The 20586-nt window shown below is 36.2% G+C and overlaps 1 protein-coding gene across 1 annotated transcript in view; it reads right to left on the reverse strand.

The window, feature by feature from the left end:
- PRKDC (protein kinase, DNA-activated, catalytic subunit) overlaps window positions 1-20586 on the reverse strand; it is a 77197-nt gene that overhangs the window by 24768 nt on the left and 31843 nt on the right. Inside the window, exons 42-62 of the mRNA XM_035319389.1 lie at window positions 19167-19345; window positions 17917-18085; window positions 17308-17373; window positions 16809-16881; window positions 16436-16584; window positions 14856-14993; window positions 14505-14624; window positions 13374-13517; window positions 13006-13157; window positions 12300-12431; window positions 11759-11870; window positions 10200-10324; window positions 9957-10106; window positions 9368-9541; window positions 8419-8517; window positions 7701-7911; window positions 6929-7118; window positions 6370-6585; window positions 4924-5036; window positions 3375-3506; window positions 1910-2089 (exon numbers count right to left, since the gene is read on the reverse strand). Of these exons, the coding sequence (XP_035175280.1) occupies window positions 1910-2089; window positions 3375-3506; window positions 4924-5036; window positions 6370-6585; window positions 6929-7118; window positions 7701-7911; window positions 8419-8517; window positions 9368-9541; window positions 9957-10106; window positions 10200-10324; window positions 11759-11870; window positions 12300-12431; window positions 13006-13157; window positions 13374-13517; window positions 14505-14624; window positions 14856-14993; window positions 16436-16584; window positions 16809-16881; window positions 17308-17373; window positions 17917-18085; window positions 19167-19345 (3024 nt within the window). The remainder of the gene's footprint in view (window positions 1-1909; window positions 2090-3374; window positions 3507-4923; window positions 5037-6369; window positions 6586-6928; window positions 7119-7700; window positions 7912-8418; window positions 8518-9367; window positions 9542-9956; window positions 10107-10199; window positions 10325-11758; window positions 11871-12299; window positions 12432-13005; window positions 13158-13373; window positions 13518-14504; window positions 14625-14855; window positions 14994-16435; window positions 16585-16808; window positions 16882-17307; window positions 17374-17916; window positions 18086-19166; window positions 19346-20586) is intronic.

A 20586-nucleotide genomic window follows, 5' to 3' on the forward strand; every position in this document is an offset into this window, starting at 1 on the left:
TTATCTGAAATTTCTTTTTAATACTTAAATCACTTCAAGTACAGATAAATATCTCCAAAAAGTAGCAGACAAGTTTATTAAAGCCTTTTTTTCCCCACTTAAGAACCTGAAGGAGAGTTTACATATTTTTAACCAAAGGGGAAGAAAAAACTACAACTTGAGGGAGCAGGCAATAAAACTTTCATTACAAGAAACAGCAATGAATTTTAGGACAAAAATTAACGTTTGATTCTTGCAATATAGTATACACAAGAATACTAAGTGAAAAATCACTGCACGGAAATTGTAGCATGAGACTGCGAGAACAACTAAGCTACATTTCCTTATCAATGGCAAGCACCACAAAAACTGTAGCATATGAATCTGGCTTACACAAATTCATTACATATCCTGTATAGTCGAGACATGCCAATTTTATTTGTACTCAATAGAATAAAAAGAACAGCTTCTTGTAGCCTCCTGTGCTACAGACCAGGTGGATGCCACCAATGAGGGGTCTGCATACGTTTTATCTGCTATTCAGGCAGTTTCAATTTCATGTGCCCCAGACACCAATACCTTCCTCTGCTACCAACTTTTACAGATTATGTCAGGGATGCTCAACTACACAAGCTGAGGCTTGCCTTTGTGCTGCTGTACTTTCAACAGGGATGTCAACGAGATGCTCTTACCACTTGTATAATGTCTGCATTTTTGACTGATTTTAAGTTATCTGTTTTTTCAAATCTTTATCTTATGTCTCTTCAGAAAAAAAATGTAGCCTAAGAAAACAGTGTTTTTAAAGAGGGTCTAATAGAGAGAGCACAGTTTAACACAAATAATAATATCAAGACAGAGAACCAACAAATAAAATGTCAAGAGGGAATATTAACAGATAGCTATTGTGAGATGCTGGCTCAAAAAATACCAAGGCAGCCCAAAAAAAATCCCCATAGCATTTGACCTTTTATGCAGCTGCACAGAAGAAAGTAAACAAGAAATTATATTTTTTCAGATGTGTAAATACAAGTACTAAGCAGCAGTTTGTCACTGGTTGAAAAGCTAGTCCAAACTAGATATTCCTCCTGTATTACGAATGACACCTACTGTCACAGAGTATTTAAACTTCCACAACAGAAGGAGGAAACTACTACCTGCCACTCAAAAACAAAATATCTTGAGAGCTGCAAATCAGACACAACATTAAGATCAACACAGATGAGAAGAATCATTAAATATAGAGATGATGAGCACACTGACAAGGTTTTTTAATCTCTGAAAATTAGGATAAAAGGAAGTTCACAGACTATTCCAGTTCAGCATATTCTCCTAGCATTAGAAGCACACAGAAGCAAAGCAGAAAGGCTTGTGCTTCATTTCAGCGGTAGAGCTGTGGTACATGCACTTAGCCTTTGTTGGAAACAAGTCTTTCCATCATTACTGAAAATTACCAGACAACTACTTCAGGGGAATAATTTGAAAATGTTGCTGAAAAAATAAATAAGAGATGTTAACAACAAACAATCTGACAGCTACTGATATGCTCAAGACGTTGAAGTATTCCTCAATAAGCATTCCCAGAAACAGGAAATATGAGTACCACGACACCCACGTAACCTTTTCAATTGTTCACATGGCTTTAATTTAAAATCAAGTCTCTTCTTGTTACTGCTGCAATCAAAAACATTAAAAGGTGACTCAAACTCTACAGATTAGAAATTATAGAAACTTTGAAAAATCAGTTCACAGGCATTAAGTTATTGTGTTCAACTTAACAACAGTCACTTGAAATAACCATTTTGTTAACAATTCTATTTCCACCCATTTAAACTTCAGTAACTGTATTTAACCTTCCCTACCACTGTTTTTACCACACATTGAAACAAAGATGTTATACTCTGCTACTTTCATGCCATAACATCATCTTTACCTGGATGCATGCAATGAATGGTGGGAAGTAAGAGAGGCTCATACTCAGAAAATGATTGAAGTCCTTCAGCAGCTTCTGGATGATGACTTTTTTCTCAGAAGGCGTTTTAGACTTTTCTACCTCATGGAAAATTCCACCAAACAAACTGCTGAAAAGCTGCTTGGCAAATGTTGGATCTTTCTGTGAATTACAAGAAAAGCAGCTTGGTCACTGAATTTTGCTGTCACCCAATAAACTAATAACAAAATTAAGAGCTATGAACCATCCTGTACCTAGTCCTTATGTGGACACTGCTAGGGAGTGGAATAATTGCATGCCCCACACCTATGCTGGGAATCATTTCAGAGTTACTGTACTATAAATTCAAGCCCTACCTTAATTTTTCTACGTAATGAAACTCCAAGACAACATAGGTTTCAGGCCGGAGTGCTGGTGGAGAGGATAGAATTTACAATTTTCACATTCACAATTCCTGCTATTGGAGACAGACACCCAATATCATCTTATGGACACCACTGCCAGTGAAGAGGGTTTCAGGAAAACAGACAAACAAACCAACAACTGAAACCAGAAGGCATCTGTGTGTGAGGAAACCCAGACCCAAACATTCAAGGAGCTAAGAGATACATACAGACAGATGGTGCCGTATCAGATATAAAGGCATTTTTTCAACCCAGAAACATGCTAACAAATGTAACATAATCCTATGCATCCTGGGACTGAAGTGTGGTTTAACTCTTGATTTAATGCTGTTCAGATAATTCATGATTGTACTACTTCCTCCCTTTACATTGAGATAATGGACCATAAAAAAAACACAAAGATAATCAGGAACACTTTGACTTCCCAAACACTGCAAAATCAGATAGGTTCAGCGTATGGTTTCTACTATTCCCGGATATGAAACCATAGAAATCATTGAATCATCAGGGTTGGAAAAGACCTCCAAGATCATCTGGTCCAACAATCACACTACTACCAATGTCACCCACTAAACCATGTCCCTAAAAGGAATACTGGATTAGTCTTACTGACTAGTCCAAGTCCAGTCCACTCAGAGACTCTGCCTGTACGTTTATTTTATAGCTCCACTAGAAATGTGAAAGAAAAAAATGGCCGTTTTGTTACTATACAGCAAGATGTCCTTTGCAATGATGTCTGTAAAAACCTCCACCACTTGCTTCTCAAGCAGAATAACCCAGAGGCAACGGACAGCAGCTGCTGACTGAGGCCCTCAGTGTTCTGAGGTCCTCAACTGCTTGAGGCAAAGCTACAAGGCATCTCCTCTCATCACTGCACCAGCCCAGGCATAGGAGAAACACTGTACTTCAAAACACACACTTCGAAAGCATATCACGGTGGCTGATTACAGAACAAAGCTACTTTGAAGCAGTTGACCAACTGCGTATCACTTTCCCTACAAAAACAGAAAACTTCACAAATGCCATTTGAAAAGACGACAAACCTGAGCAAGGCCCTGTAGAGGGGCAATGAGGCTGCAGTATTCAATCTGGATGTCGGGAAGGTCTCCTACACGGTAACTTCTATACAAAGTAACCTGGGCATCATATTTCATCTTCAGCTCAGATTTTATTTCCTGAAATGCATTGCTCAATGTTAAAAAAGAGTCACCTTAAATAGAAAGCAATGTATCTAGATAAGACATAATAAGCAAGAGTATTTTTGAAGTCCTTTAAAAACTTTTGTTGCAATTACAGCAAATACATTTTCTCTAAAGCTGTAATATGGTTAAACCCAAAATCATTTTAACAGACAGATACATAAAGGAGTGAATATACGTTAGCATAGTGGAAAAAATAGAAGAAAAGTTGAAGATTTTTTTCTCAACTTTAAATACTTCTCATCTTGTCATTTGAGCCCATTTTTCTTCCACACAACTTCAAAGGAATTATTTTCAAAAAACATCCAAGAGAAATATCCTGAGAGAAGTTAGGGCTTTGTTAAAGGTATTTCCAAATACTTTCTTGCTCAGGATCTATTTTCTCCTGTTGCCCCATCAGGTATGGTATTAGCATAAGGCACCAAGTTCCATGTGTGTTTATGTGAAACAAATCTCTTGAAAAGCTTAAGCAGTCCTGGCAGCATTTATGGTCTCCTCTGGTCTTTTGTTGTGGAACACAGTTTTTTGTTTGTTTGTTTGCTCTTGAACTGCCATACAGAACACATTTGTTACAGTTTCTTTCTCTTGCAGGGTAGGAAGAAAGGGGAGCTTTGGCCTAACAGTGAATGAGGTGGCCAAAATAGGTGTTTGTGTGGTTCTTCCAGACGTAAGTTCAATTTACATAGATATCTGCAGCTGCACAGAATTACAAGTGTGTCTCAAATTTAACTCAATCCTGTGTTCCTTTGTTCTTGTTTAACTGCTATCGTTTTTGGATGACAATATATTATTTTAGTCACATGAACCTTTGAAAAACTTCTACAGGGCTTCAAGCGTTTTTAAACTAATCATGTGTATGAAACACAGCCATATAGTACTAAGTAACCTGTATAGTACCAGGTTTCTGGCTCTGATAAACATTCAGCAAATGCTTACTACTGACTTTCCTTCAGGTTAAAAGTCCTCAGCAGTTCAAGTTAGCCTAGCAGATGTATCCCATTTTTGAGTTCACTTTCAGACAATGCATAATGTTTTCCAACTACTTCTGTAGCGTATTCTCACTTCAAGGTTTCTAGTTTCCAGGATGACAGCTGTAAAGAGCTTCTGGTGTGGACATTTCCCTTCACTGCTAGCAATTTTATCATATAAAATCACTTTGTACACAAAGCAGAAGAATGGAAATGTTACCCAGCTCTTTTCTTGCTCACGCCAAATAACATCGTTTAACTCAAAGCACATAGCGTGACTTCCAAATAAAACCTTTTAAATCTTTTAAAGTAGCAACTGGCATCTTACACCTACCCCTTCTTCACACATCTACTTCTGGAGATGAAGTACAAGGCTGCAGACGACATTGGGACTTAAGGTTTTTAACTTATTTGTATTGACAAACCTGTTCTCTTTTCTGTTCAGCCACACCTTTTCTAGCATAAATCAGACTGACTTTCTCTCGGTCCTTCAAGAAACGTCTCCGCAGTCTTAGAATTTCTGCTCGTTCATCTATACCTAGGTATAAAGTAGAACATCATCTTACAGTTTCAGTTCTGGAGAATATAACATACATTCATGGCCACAGCTTTTCTTATCTCAAACTTCAGATTTAATGCAACAGCATCATATATTAACAAGCACCATCTTTGCCTTTATTAGCTTACCAACTAGTCTCCTAAGTTTCATATTCAATAACTTAAAGCAAGACCTCCCAGCAAGATATCAAATTAAAACAAAGTAAGTCTTTTTTAGAAGCATTAAGCAGTTATAGCAAAACTTTAGGCACACAGATGAGATAAAGGGCAACTATTGTACTGCGAAAGGCAATAGAATTTATAAACAAATTTGATTCTTGTGGCAGATTTATTTTTAACTCCAAGGCAAATACGGCATTTGCACCATGTTCCATAGAGTATATACCTCTCTACAAAAAATGAAGTGCTAAATATCTTGAAAGATTGGGTGATAACAACAGATTTTCTGTGTTCTTTAAATTTCTATTACAGAACTGTCACTGGATCAACTCCTGCTCAGGATGATCATGAAAAAAAAACAATTTTACAGACTGTTCACTTCAGTTCATTTCCTAAAAAGAAGGATGAGCAAACAAAAGCACGTTGCTCTAACTGGTGTTTGGCTGGTAGAAGACCAGGGACTGAATGGGAGGTAGACTGACCTCTCTTTCAGTTGTTCAGTATGTCCATTCAAAACTGTCCTGAAATATTTCTCATATTGAAAAGGACAGTTTCTATACCTCTCTGCCTAAGCTGCTACCCTTATCCTTCCAGTCAAGTTTTAATGACAAGGTCAGTAAAGACAAAATGGGCAGAAAATGGGGAGAAGGAGCCTAAGCCATTAATAAAGCAGTGCTAATGTTTTTTTGGTTGTCGACTGAGTAGATAAAGGAACATTTTCAGATTAAAAGCAGGTAATTCCACTGCTAGATTGCATCCTGTTGCAGAACACATCTACACAACTGAAGCGGTGAGGAAAAAATATTTACAAGTTGATCAGTTTCTTTAAAGAGCTACCCAGTTAAATTTAAAACACAAGGGACAGAACTGACATTCACACTGCATCATTTGAGATGGCAGAAGAATAGACTACACCAGCTGGCTTCTTACCCAGTTACTTCTTTCGTCTGGCAATGTACAGTTTTTGCAATTCTTTGCACAAACCTATTTTTTTGGCCATACTTATGCAAGTATCAACACGCATTCCTGGAAACAAGATCTCACAAACCCAACTTCAATTAGAATGCCACAAAGATAACAGACTGCCAGCCAAATAACTGACAAAGATGGCCTAACAAAATGGAATAATAAAAAGTAGAGAAAGGCCTACAGACCTTTAGTTTTGCTGTCCACCTCATCTTCAGGTAAACCCAACCTTTTTTTTCCAAAATCTGGCCCCACTGGTTTAAAGGCTGCTTGTTTAAATTTTTCACTCCGTTTGTTAACTAAGAGCATGGATGAAGACAAGGATTCCGACGATGAAGGAACCGTATACTCTGCCAATGTGTCAATGCTGTTTCCAGTTAGCCAATTATAAGAACTTCTACCACCTGTAAAAAAAAACAAAATGTAAAACAGTAATAATGCAGATGAAAACATCCATGAAGCACAATTTTCCTTCCCCAAAAATGTAATTCCCAGTGTTCATAATAAGAACAGATTTCAAGCTGTTATGTAAGAAACATTTAAATTCAGAAAAACATAAAAGGTGTATCAGACCAATAAAAGTGTGGTATGTTTTCTTTCATAACAAAAAGAAAATAAAAGCTCTTGGAAATACTCATTAAGTGCATTTACTTTTACATTAAAAACTCACATGCAGCAGGAATGAGGAGAATGGAATCGTTCTTAGAGCAAGCAACAATATCTCAGAATATATCAGTCTGGACTTACTGACATTCTGTGTAGGTGTAAATTCGTATTGTCTTTGGGTAGCTCTCACTTGACCACCTACTGAACCAGAAATGGACGGGGATCTTTCTTGTGACAAACTCTTGTTAGTACTCTGTGACACTTGACTCTCCACAAACATAGGTGTGAGCATAGTACTTCGATAACGCCAACTGGAATCAATTACGAAGTCCTGTCAACACAAACATTTTAATAAGAGTGGAGGATTTTTCTTTCCTTCCTTGAAACAGGATAACAGAAATGAAAGTATAGCATTTAAAACATCATCCTACATACAAGGGCTGGACATTAAAAAAACAAGCAACACAATAAAAAACAAGTAAAGCCAAGTAAAACCTTCCCATAGCTCAGCAAAAATGCTCACTAATTTGGACTGGTCAGCTGAGGACTAATTTATAGCTCTTGTACCAGTATTCCTGTTTCTTCACAATTTTTCTCCAGCTTACGTTACTTTTCTCTACTATCCTCCCCACCACCTCCACCCCAACTATTATTTTTAAAGTATTTCAGCACTCTACACATCAGCTATACCTGCACATATAATTCTTTATTTTTTGAGAAGAAAGCAAAATTATTCCCTCCACAAAGTAACACTGATACAATGCATAACCTAGCTCTGTTGCAGATGTTAACTATGGATTTCAAAACATTTTCAATCACCTCCTTCACTACACCTCTCTTGTCAAAGTGGCAACTACAGTCAGGATTGGAATTTGTCACACGGTTGCGCTCAGGATAACACATTACTATTCACCTGAAATTTGCATTCAGATAGTGGATGCTCAAACATTTTTCTGGAATAATCTGGGCTCTTGCTGGTCATTTCAAGCAGAAAATTTGTGATTAGACTCAAGTACTGTGTTTCAATCTTGGTAGAATATAAAGAGCTTAACAGAGCCAGCATGCGATCAAGAATATTTGCAGGTAGCCTTGTCTCATCACTCCAAAAATTCCTAACAATTAATCTGTAACGATAAGGAATGAAGTTATTCTTAGCTATCAGCAAACAAAATGCAACATTATCAAAAAAGGTCAATTTAAAATAAATAAGATAACAATGTCTTCAATTAAATCTTTCACATAGATTTCCACATTCATCTACCATACTCTACAGCATTTAACTGGTCTTATAAAGGTTTACACTGAAAAAGATGTTCACATTATTTTTTGTGTCTGTGTACGGTGAGGACCTTATTCAAAAACTTCAGAACATCAACACAGAATAAGGTCTAACATACTGAAACAACTTCTCCATGGCTTAAAGCTCTCAATTACACTTAGATTTGTTGTGACAGTATGGGATGAAATTTTATAAATTAACTTATTGAAAGAAAAGGAAATAATGTTATCTCTTACTCGTTTATACTAAAAATACTTTAAAAACCTCTATGGATCAAAGCTTATATTATCAATACAGAATCAGCAATTTAAGGATTTGTTACTTCAGACAGCAATTGTGACAGTTTACTCACTGCAGTTCGGCATTCTCATCAATCAGTCCTTGAAGCAGGATTTCTTTTGCCAGTTTGAATATTTCCTGAGAATCACCATCTGCTTGGCTTTCTGGATCACTGAGGGTAGGAGAAAAATGTCTCTTAATGACTTCTCTTATTAAAAAGTAAGAGGATAAGGATGGTGGGAGAGAAGAAAAACCCACCCTTCTCAAAAGAAAAATATCAACTTGGCATGACAACAAGCATTTTTCATAACGTGAGGTCTTTATTCTCCAAAGTGGCTCACCTCCTCACTACTTAAAATAGAAATCAGAAAGCTAAATAAGTTGCTAGGTTTTTACTATAAAGGCCTGGCAGAAATAACGCTGAGTTTGCAAGGTTAAAACCGACAAAAAAAAAAAGCAGTGACACCTCTTCCCAAGTGACACTGAACTAGAAATCACCTGTACGTTTTCTTCACCATCATTACCCATTTAAGTGGTAAATAGTCATCTTGGGCAAAAACATGTAACAGGACCCCGCTAAGTTCGATAATATAACACCAAACTAATTGCAAAAAATCTATGACTGTTCTGTAAGTCAAACAGAAATTTAAGCACTTTGGCATGATCTGGATCTGTTCTATCTTATGGTATAAAGATGTTCGTTCTATGGTGTACAACTCTCACTACTGTTATTAACTCTGACAACAGGAAAAAAAGCGTAAGCATCAGAACTAAGACCTCTTATGGCAACATGCTGTGGTGATGCAGTGTCCTAGCTGTTGGCTAAAGATAGGTCCAAGTCTTTGTCCCTTAGTTTAAATTATAAAATTGCCACCAAAGGCCCGAGGCTAGCAGGGCAACCCAGAGGACCTATTTGTTCAAAAATGGGAAAATCCCACACTAAGGGACGCAAGTTAGAAAATAATGTTAGGAGAACTTTCACTCTGATTGTTCACTGAAAGACATCTGTAGTGAATACGCACCTGTAATTATCATAAATCCACATCAGAATATCATACATGGACCGTCGACATATTACAGAAGGGTGAGAAATGAACCCTGTCACTCCAGGAAGAAATTCTTTAAGTTCTAGTGGTTTTAGCTTTGACAGCATCTTGTATACTATATCCAAACAAACCCTTTGCCTCTCATCATCCCTAAAGATGAAGAAAAAAAAGAAAGAATAGTTGCATTGTTTTCCCTCTTCATTGTTACACGTAGAACCAGAGTATCAGCTTACTTTTTAACAACAATATTTGCTTTCACATAAAAGGCTTTAGGCAAATACTTTGCAGTACAACCAAAAAGTAAGAATACAACTAAATCAATACATATTAAAGATGAAATTCACATCCTAGTGAATAGGAGCTAATATATCACCTTAACACTCTGCAGGGGTTTTTGTTTGTTTTTCATAGTGAGCTAACACCCAGATTCCATTTGCTCAAATTAGGAGAGCAATGGCCAAAAAAGGAACATGCAGTGCGGCATAAAATTTTTGTGACCACCACAGAACACATCATAAAGAAGCTTAGGCTATGTCTCCACATTTATAACCATGTGGCCACTTACCTGTGATTCATGATCTGCATGAAGTCTTTACTCTTCAGTTCCAAGTAGAGATCAGGTATTTCCTCCGCCCTGCACATTATTACTTCCAGGCAGTAGGTTTTCATCACACCATGGAGTTTCGGTATCAAAAAGAACACTGCATTCATAAACCTTAATGTGACCAGAAGCCCATGAAGAAAAGCATGTTATTTTCTATCATTCCTCTAGATCTACAATGAATGTACCATGTGTGTCATGACATACCTGTCAGCAAGAGGAGGAAAATTCTTGACTACTTTATTCAAGCATATTATAAACTTGTCCTGTTGGGTGTTCTGATGATGTTTTAATTGTTTTATGACACAATCATAAACTTGATCTTCAAGTATCTGAGAATTAGAAAGACAGTATGACAAGCATAGCCATGAAACTCAATCGCCTTAATGACACAGACTATTGCTACTGTACTGTTTGTTTGTAATGCATTTTGATAGGCAAAATTTGCCTGCCTCATCTTGACATTTATGGTGCTTCATGGCTGCTGAACATGATTGCCTGGTTTAACAATATGTTTCTGAGCTTCCTTTGATTGGTTTGGAACCAACGCCTTAATTTTGAAATACAAGTTGCTTACTATACTTACATAAATAGTAACTATTCCGCATGGCAGATTTCCAGCTAGTGAATGTAAGAAAGACATTTTTAGTGAAGACATTTAGTGAATGAATCAGCAGTCTGCACTAAACATTGAAGAATAAGCTTTGTGTAGGATAAAATAATTCTTTACTGATTTATTCAAAATATTGCTTTTAATGGAAATTGGAAAACTGAGGAGAAGGCTGCAGGAATTCCATATGCAAAATATGTTCTAAAAACTGTAAAAAAAAATTCAATTAAGTGGGGAGAGATGTAAGAATGTTGTCCCACAACATCTGAATAATAGTAGACGTAGCCAATATCTTGGTATTTTTGTAGCAGCAGATGCAGAATGATATTCAGGGGTAGCACAGAAGCCTGGCTGCATTGTCCTTCTTTTTATCTCATAGACCCAAACATGCATCCATCATTAGATTAGGGAACTTAGACTGTACATTGTTGTCCATTGTTTTCAGAACCTGCTCATGGATTTTTTTTTTTGTGCATAGATTTGCCTAATTTCTCTTCAAACCTAGTGATGCTAGTTACCCCAGCAGGTTCCGGAGGAAAGTAATTGTAAAGAAATTTCTTCTACCTGCCTTAAACTGATTTCTATGAACAAACACTATCCCCTGGTTCTAGCACTGTAAGATTTGGTGAATAACAGTTTTGCATCCACTTCATCCACTGCTTAGAAAATAAGTAGATTCATTATCCACACCTGCCACAACAAGTGCTAAAAATTGAAGACAATAGCTTTGAATTTTACATCTGTACTAGCAAGTTATTAAACATCCTCAGATACAGATATTCAAAAGGTAGCCCCAAGCCTCCCAACTTTGTTTTTATAAAAACAAAAAGGGGGGGAAATTCAAACAACCACCAAAAACAACCACCACAAAACCCCACAAAACTTTAAAGTGTACCATGCCAGAGTTGCTGGTTGGCAGAAGCTGAACAAAACCCATTTACTGCTAGCTTCAAAAGAGTGGGGCAGAAACTCTGCACTTAAGTCTGTTCTAAACCTTTCTTCTTCTTCTAAATAGTTTAAACCCTTAACTTAATCTGTTGGACAAAGACTGTTGAGTTTTAAAAACATTTATTTCTTGAGCTGAATTGAGTAGTCATATAAAAGATATACACAGAATTAAGACAGGAATGGTCACACATCTAAAACAGTTACTTACATTTTCTCTCTCAGCAATGTATTGAAGAGCAAGTCCCAACACTTCTGCTGCAGCTGCATAAACTTCTTTATACCTTAATAAGCCCATGTTACTGGTCAAAGCCTGAAAATACCTAACACAAAAGGTAGATCTGCTGTAAGCCACCACTCCAGCATTCACTTTTGCACCGAAACAAGAACTCACCTGAGCTGCCTAGGGGCACAATGATTGCTTTTAAAAGAGCTCAGTACAGCAAAATACAGATTCCCACCTACAGTGTCTCAAATCCCTGCTTTGGGAGTTTCTGACTCTGTTAACTCCCATGAAACTGCAATCCAGGGGCCCACTGTAAGAAAGCCTACATCTTTCTCAACATTTTCCAAAATAAATTAGCTCTGCAGTTTGCAAAAAGCATTACAGGCGACAGACTGTAGCAGAGGGATGATAGGACAAAACTTTCCAATGAATGAACAATACAACTCTGGTACTTTATGCTGATGAGACAGAGTTGCTCTCTTTAGGCTTTATTAAAATTAGTTCTCCAGAAAGTTGCATTTCTCACCTGACACGATCTATTTCACACTTCGGGTCAAACGGAGCTAAGTTGTTGGCAAGAACAATTCCCAGCAACTGAATTCCCACTGAGTTGTCCTTTGTATCAGGATCTCCACTAGAAAACTTTTCAAATATTAAACTGTTGGATAAAAACATGTAAGTAATGATATACATGAAAAACCTCAAATATACACACCATAAATCATTCACTTTGTGCATGTGTATATAGACACATACAACCCCATCAAAACCAGTATAAAGCATGTGGACATATATATGCATGTGCATTCCACCAAAAGTAGAAAACATATTAAGAAAAAACTTGCTTCAAAGAAGGAGTCTTTGCAAATTAAAATTCTTAAAAAAAAAGTTTGTTCAGAAGCACAACAGATCACAAAACTCTTATTAAGAATGCAATGGTATACCATGATAATACATAATATTCCAAACAAAAAGTAACTCTCTGCACAGATTACTCTTGCTTCTGTTGTTGCTGTTGTAATTCTCTACATGTTTTTTGTCTTTCTCTGTCTCTGTTTTAGAAATTAAGTTTCAACCTTTGGAGAGTTCAGTTCTGAAGTTTTACTGTTAATTCCAGGGACAAAAAGTTTACTACAGCAGCTGAATTTACCTTGTCATCCCCTTGTCATCCCCTTTGATAATATTCATTTATAGTCTGAAATACTGACAAAAGAAAGTTCTGAATTACTTACTTGTAAGGTATGGAGAGACAGTTTTTCCAACACTCTATAACTGTCTTTATGATTTCCAGATTGTGCCTAAACACAGCTCTTTTTGGGTGAAAAGCATTCTTCATCAAGAATTCAAGTAATCTGTTAGCTAAAATCTCATCCTTAATATTTCCCTATAACGAATGGGAACAAAAATAATCATAGTGACTCCATCATAAAGGTGAACATTTTGCTATTGGAGAGTAAGTAAATAAGCTATTTTTGAAGTTAATATCCAAAAGAACAGTGGACTGGTGTAGAAAATGATTACAAGTGCATAAGAACTAGTCTCACTTGTTCCTTACCAAATAGTTATTGGAATAATAACAATTAATTTCACATTTTCTTACTTTGGGAGTGGTTACACTTGTCCAGGAAAGAACAGTAACTGTTATTTCCACTACCATGTAATGAATCCCTTCACCTCCATTATTCCCAGAAACAACAAGCTGCAGTAATGGACCAAGCCACTGCTTTGCATAAGGTCGGAAAACCTACGGAAAATGGGAGAATCAGGGATCAAATACAGATTATTCTGAAATCCTGAATATTCTGAATTCAAAATCCTGAATTCAGTAAATTATGAAATATTGTTCAACAATTATTATGCGTGAGACTGATGTAATCTACTTAGCTCTTTGTTTAACCTTGTCTGAAGCACTAACCACAAAAAAAATTAAAATAAGTTTAAAATGTAAGATATCCATAACCATATTCTTCACTTCTGCTTAGAATCCTTCATACAAATCTTTACATCAACTTTAAGTATATCTGTAGGGCCCCCATAATACATCTCTGTAAGAGCTTTTCATGCAAAACTATGCCCCTATAGAATGTGAAAGAATGTGTCACGTATCTAACCTTCCAAATCTCCGATTCAGACATCTTTACTAAGAAAGCAGCATTAAGTGGGCATTAAAGCTTCCTAAACTAATTATGAAATTTAGCCTTTTTGTATTTTGAATTTGGAGAATTTCAAACAAAAATTATACTTTAAAATCACTGTCTGAAAAAGAAGAGGAATTAGAAAATAGTTCTTCACAGACAAAGACAAGTTATGTTATCTTACATCTGTCTGCAACCAGATCATCAGATATAAGCGTTTCTATAAAACTCATCTGTGACCATTAAAAAAACTTTTTTTTTTTTTGTTCTTGCGAAGATGGCAAACCATCAACCACATGTCTTGCCCAGCATCAATGAATCAATTATTTATATTTACAGAAGACACATATCATGGACATGATCTACTTCTAGAAATAGATTTTGGAAGAAAAAGTAATTCTATTAAACTCAAAATACTGGCATTATCTGGAATTGACGCAATGTATGCATTGCCTTTTATCATGACAAACTACTAAATTTGAACCTCCCAAAAGTCTCAGTTGATGAAATATTTTGCCACACAAGAGCTACACAGTTCATGTTCTAATAAAACCTATAATATTAAAAAAAATTAAATATGTCAAAAAATTACTCACATCCTCAGTATTAACAATAAGTTTTGCTATGAAGAGGCGAATATTTAGTGGTACTGATGGGTTTCCTAATTTCCCATGCAGAAATTTCATCCAAAGAGGAAGGTCTACTGGAACTGTCCCCTGAAATTTAAAGGGGATGAGGAAAAATCAATACAATTCTGATATTAAACGGATTTACCAAGCCCCCCCCAAAAAAGGAAAAAAAATAAAAAAAATCAGCCTGAGCCACACAGGTCTCATTATAATGTAGCCATGAAAATTACAAAATGAAGTAATTCAATCATGACTCCCCCTTGTGTGTGTGCATGTTACAATTAGTGAAACAACATCATCTTTTTGGCTAATACTGGCCTCCTCCACTTTAGGTGTGATATGGTTCCTCTGCATATGTTTTATCAGGGTGGTCATAGATGCCATACATTCGTGTTGGTTGAGTTCATCCATTTCCAGTTCCATCTCATCCTTTAAAACCATATATTCTGAGGTCTCCTGAAAAAAAAAGATGTTACTATGATTAATAACAAGACCGTATTTTCTTTTAAATTATGATAAAGCCATGAGCCATTCTGATTTTATCTGCGTTTACAGATTTGACTATATGCTCAGAATCCGCAGCAGGGAATAAATCAGATGTGCTGTTCAAACAAACACCTCACTGGTTGTGCATAGCACTCACTTTCTGTGCCAACAGAATGCAACTTCGTGTTCTTCTGACTATACTACCTGCTAGTGTAGGTGTAGCAACTGCTGGAAGGAGACAGCTAGCTGAAGCTCATGGAAATGATTTTGTTTCATAACTGAAAAAATGTGTTAATGCCTTCCGCAAGTGGAAAGTCTTATCTTTATGGATGTGTTGTTTCACACTGACCAGAAACCACAGCAGCTCTTTTAATGCACAGAGAGAATCACAGAAGGAAACATTACGGTTAGAAATAATGTTATTACACAAAGCAGACACAAAGTGCATTTCTGGTTAACGTCAGTTCAGCAAACACCTCCTTGCTCCAAAACATGGAAACAGTTTATCTTTTCCAATGTTAACAGTTATTTTAACAGATTTCATCTTCGGTATCTATCATACTGTTACAAGCTTCCTTTCTGTTTTATTGCATGTTTTAACCTATCCCTATTACTTCTGATGAGACGCTTCTTCAGTGAAGAAGGAACACAACTTCAAGGCTTGGAAGAGAAGCAATTAGTATCTTCCAGGAGAAACAGTTAGAGACAAGGTACCCCAACACAGATACAAAAATAAAATTATGCTTGATCATTTATAGTATGCATTTGAACTGGCCAGCTTGATTAAGAATCTTTGAAGAACAAAAGGAGGAAAAGAAAAAACAGGGTGCCTAACAGGAGAACACAACCATTGCAGGACTGAGTGAGTGTGCGTGAAGTCAAAAGTCATCTTTTTTCAACTCAGGTTATTTGCATCACTCAGCTTTAGAAAATGCAATACATCTCAAGTCCTCTCCCTCATTTTCTGGAGGAACTCACCCTCAAGCAGAACAGGAAATCAATCAGCCCTTTTAACTTCAGCACCTTAAAAGTTTGTCACACTGAAACTTTTTGTAAGTGACTGACACTTGATGACTGTCATTTGATACTGAATTTATTCTTCAACTGCTACTAGTAAATGTAAGACTAACAACAAATAAGCTTTATTTATTTATTTTTAAATTTCTAAGCCTGTTAGAATATTTGAGCATCACTACTGACAGGCAAAGCAAACCTTTTCTTTAAATTTTAGATTTACAGCTACTATGCAGATTGCTTCAGAAAGCAATTGTACTCTGCTTTATCATCAGGGAACCTTTTGTATTTCTCAGCATGATACACCAAAAAAAAATCTATTTTTCAACCCCAATAAATACATGCAATTGCTAAAAAGCATATAAACTTCTTTCATAGCATGTAAGTCAATAAATTACCTTCCTCCTGAAACGAGCAGTGCTAGCTGCTACGTCTTGGGAACTGTAAGAAAAACCTTGGACTCCAGTAGAAAAATCAAACTGACTCATTTCCTCACTCAAACTGCTATCCATCATGTATGATGCAGAAGCTAAATACTTGGGTTCATCTAAATAGAAAAAAGATGAGACCATTAATCAAGGTAATTACAAACAAACAAGCCTTTATTGACCACTGAAACTTGAGGGTGGATGGAAATTGGTTGCATGACAAAGTAAAGTGAATGTTTTTATGTGCTCTTGATACTGTAAAGCCAATTAACAAGGCATCAATAAACAGCGTTATGAAAGGTAAGATGGCAATTTTTTCCATAGCCATAAATGGATTTCATACCCGGATCCCCATTGCCAGCCTCCCTGGCTTCCTTCCTAATAGCAATGTATCGCTTCTTCCTTTCCAGAGGCACCTGAAAAACAGCAAAAAATAATTTCAAAATTATTGCTATTTTATTTTTTTTATTGTATGACTTCTCAAAACTGGCAAAAATCATCAAAACCATATAAAAAGAAATGGAAGTTTCATGTTACAAGTACTGATTATTAATGCTACAGAGTAAAAGCTAAATCACTCATTTCTACTGCCATTCAATACTGTAGTAGGTGTGCTAAAACATGCATTGAAACTTATATGTACCACAAGCCCATTCTAAATGTCAAGTCTGTATTTCCTTCAGAAAAACATACTTTAAAATATCAGAGGAGTACTCCATTTTTTGTAACTACTGAATTCTCTTTCTTGGAATGCGACAAGCAACTGTTTCTACAGTAACTATGCTATTAAAGACGTACTCACTTTTTACTTGGAGACACTAGAACCCACAAGTTCCACTCACCTCAATTTCTACAGGAAATGTATACTGACGCTTCAAGTCTATTAAGTTCTCAAAAATCAGCAAGTTCTGAAAACCAAAGAATATTTGGAAAGATCAAAATTATAATGCTGCACTCAATAACAATTACTCTGAGAATAATTTTCTTTCTTATAATACAATAGTTCGAAGCCCAGTATAAAAAATATGGAAAGTTCTCTCTTGGATCAACATTTAAATAGTTGAATAGCAACATTTTCTTAAGAAACTCAGTGCACAGACAATGCACTCTGCAAAAAGGGCCTCTATTATTCAAGTATATTCCAAGCACTGAAGAACTTAAATAACAGGTGTTCTCCTGTATATTAAAAATCCATTCAGATTGGAGAGAAAACATGGTAAATGTATTATTGACCATCCACTCCCAAGCAGATGTTAAAGCCCTCATCAGCAATTCAAATGACACAAAGGGTGCAAGAAAGTCAGGTACCACTCCTTCTACTGCCTCACAGGGTAGTTCATTATTTAACTGCATGTCATTCAGGTTTGATTCTTTGATTTATTGCCGTTAAGTAAAATCATTTGGTAGGCTTCCACTGCCATGAAACGCTAACTGCAACACTAGCTTCTCACCTTTTCTGCTTTTTCCGTAAAAAGAAAGCCTTGATAAAATTTACTCTCCGTGAAGACACAACTAATAACAGCAATAGCACAATTATACGCTGCACAATGATACTGTCTCCTCTTCTCCAGGAACTGACTCTCCCCTGCCATGTTTTCTGTAAATGCATCATAACAGGACCTGAAAATAAAAACACGCAAAAAACAGGCAAGTAAAGATCAGAGGTCTTTTGGTTTTTCCCCTTCTCTTTAAACAGGACAGGAAAGGCCCCCCCACCAGAGACAGAATCAACAGTATGTCAGAAGATCTTTATTATTATAGCAGTATCAGCATTAAATCACCTCAGGCTTTTATTCAAGCTCTCAGCAGGTATACTGCTCTGAAATGGAACCACTCAGCAATGACTAAGCCAACTTGCTCTGGTATTTACACAGCCATTCTTACTGTCAGGGATACAAAAGGATGTTTTCATAGAAGATGGGGATGCATTTCAATCCATGCACAGATATGACTTGTGGTCCTTTCCCAGCAACTAATCAATAGACAGGCATGCTAAGCTATGCTACAGATTAGCCAGAGAAAACCAGTTTAAACGCACCTTTTATAGGTCTTTTGCTCATAGCCTGTTATAGATCTTATACAAATAAATAGTCAAGAAATTATATGAAGTCACCATAGGATATAACATTGTAAAAAAAAAAAAAAAAAGAACATTCAGGCATATTATATATTTTTCAGAATATTAAATAAACTAAATAGTATTTATTAGCATATATATTCAGTATTAATCTTCTGTTCCCCTCTGCAGAGCAATTAAAACAAACTACACCTGCTAGGTGTCCTGCTGTGCTGTGAAATGTAAATGAAAATCCATCTCATCTTCTCACTGATCATATAAATACCAATCCTACGACACATTTGTGTATACTGTGGTTCCAAGTATAACGAAATTGAAATTATGAAGACAATTTGAAGGCAAATAACCATACCAAAAAGCAAAACTAAAAACACAAGCTTAACAAATAGAAAACACCTGGCAAAAAGAGGAGGCAGTAGTCATCCTAACGTGATCTTGAACATAAACTACAATCCTTCTATCAATGCAAATTCAATACTGTCTATTCCATTGAAAACCAAAAGCTACATCACAGACTGTTTACCCTTGAGCAAATCAGATCTTCCGCTTTGTAAAGCATACTTAAGAAGAGTATCTACCAAAACCTAACTAGAAATTAAAAGGAAATAGAAATAATAGTCTTACTTTATTAGTGCCTTGGTAAGTTCATTTCCTTCTACACTTACAGAGCCACGGTAAGCTTGGTTAATTTTAGAATCCTTGGAGTAAACATCCTCTTTTGAAAGGCGTACATACATCACTTCTAGGAGCTTGTAATACCCCATTTTCTTGGTGACTTGTGTATCAAAAATATATTCATTGGACTGCAAACGAATAAGCAAAGCCTCAGAAACAGATTTCCTAGATTCTGCCCTTGCTAAGTAGCATTATAGTTATTCTAGTTTCTTCTAGTTAGCCTTCAGCTTAGTTCTGCCTTCTAAAACAGAGATTCTAATTTCCTGTTTAATACAGTTATTAAAACTATATGCTGATTTTCTCATCAGGTAAGCTGTTGACTACAAATGGCTAAATCATTAGAGTGGTGTTTGAATAACTTACACAGAATACCAAATAACTTCTTGGACTCAGACACCTAAAGCAAAACACATAGCCGTAAGTGCAATACAAGGAGACAAATACGCTTGGTGATGAAAGGAATCTGTCAGGTTGAACTGTCTGCTGAGGGAGAACAGCAATTTGTGCAACCTGAAGATACATAAAGCTCCTTAACCCAACATGAGCTGAAAACACGTAACATCTTTCCCCATGAAAACCTGGATGGATTACTTTTGAAATGAAGAAAACAAAGATAAGCATTAATAATGAAAGATAAAAAACAAATGTAACTGACAAAAGCCAAAATAAGACACTGTGTGACTACTACCAGCACCATTATTTCATAGAATATAACAGCCACCATACTCGGTATTATTCTTGAGTTTCTTTATACATCTCACTTCGTTGCTAAGATTTACAGCAAAACAAATTGTGTGTGTAAAGACATAAATCTGTAGTATTTTATTTTTAATGATTACTATTAAATTTGGTAATTTCAGCATCTTGTTTTTGCTCCTGCCCTGAAACAGATTCATTAGCAAAACGGAGGGGAGAACTACAGCAACAGTAGACGTCTCCACTGACAAAATCATTGCATGTAAGCGATTTGGAGTACAGGCTGCACATGGACAGAGGAAGGTTTGTGGTGACCTCACTGAAGGATCTTTGCAATGATCAAAAGATAGATGTTTCTTCTTCTAGAAGTATGGCATCTAACTTAAGAGCTTTCACTACACAACTCTTCTACAATGTAATAATAGACTTTAGTTTTATATGCCTTTTATAATTCAAAGTTAGAACGGATTTTGACAGAATATCAGAACCCCATCCCTTTTTTTTACGTGTCATGTCACCTTTGATTTTTATATACAGTAGATACATGAACATACATGAAATTCAAAGCAACAGTGTGTAGGGGAATAAAGAAAAGCTTCCCACTAATAATGAACGTAATCAGCAACAACTTCTGCTCCAAGATACAGACAACTGGAAAAATGGAAAGCAACTG

The sequence above is a fragment of the Oxyura jamaicensis genome, chromosome 2 (genome assembly GCF_011077185.1).
Source record: "Oxyura jamaicensis isolate SHBP4307 breed ruddy duck chromosome 2, BPBGC_Ojam_1.0, whole genome shotgun sequence".
NCBI lineage: Eukaryota > Metazoa > Chordata > Aves > Anseriformes > Anatidae > Oxyura > Oxyura jamaicensis.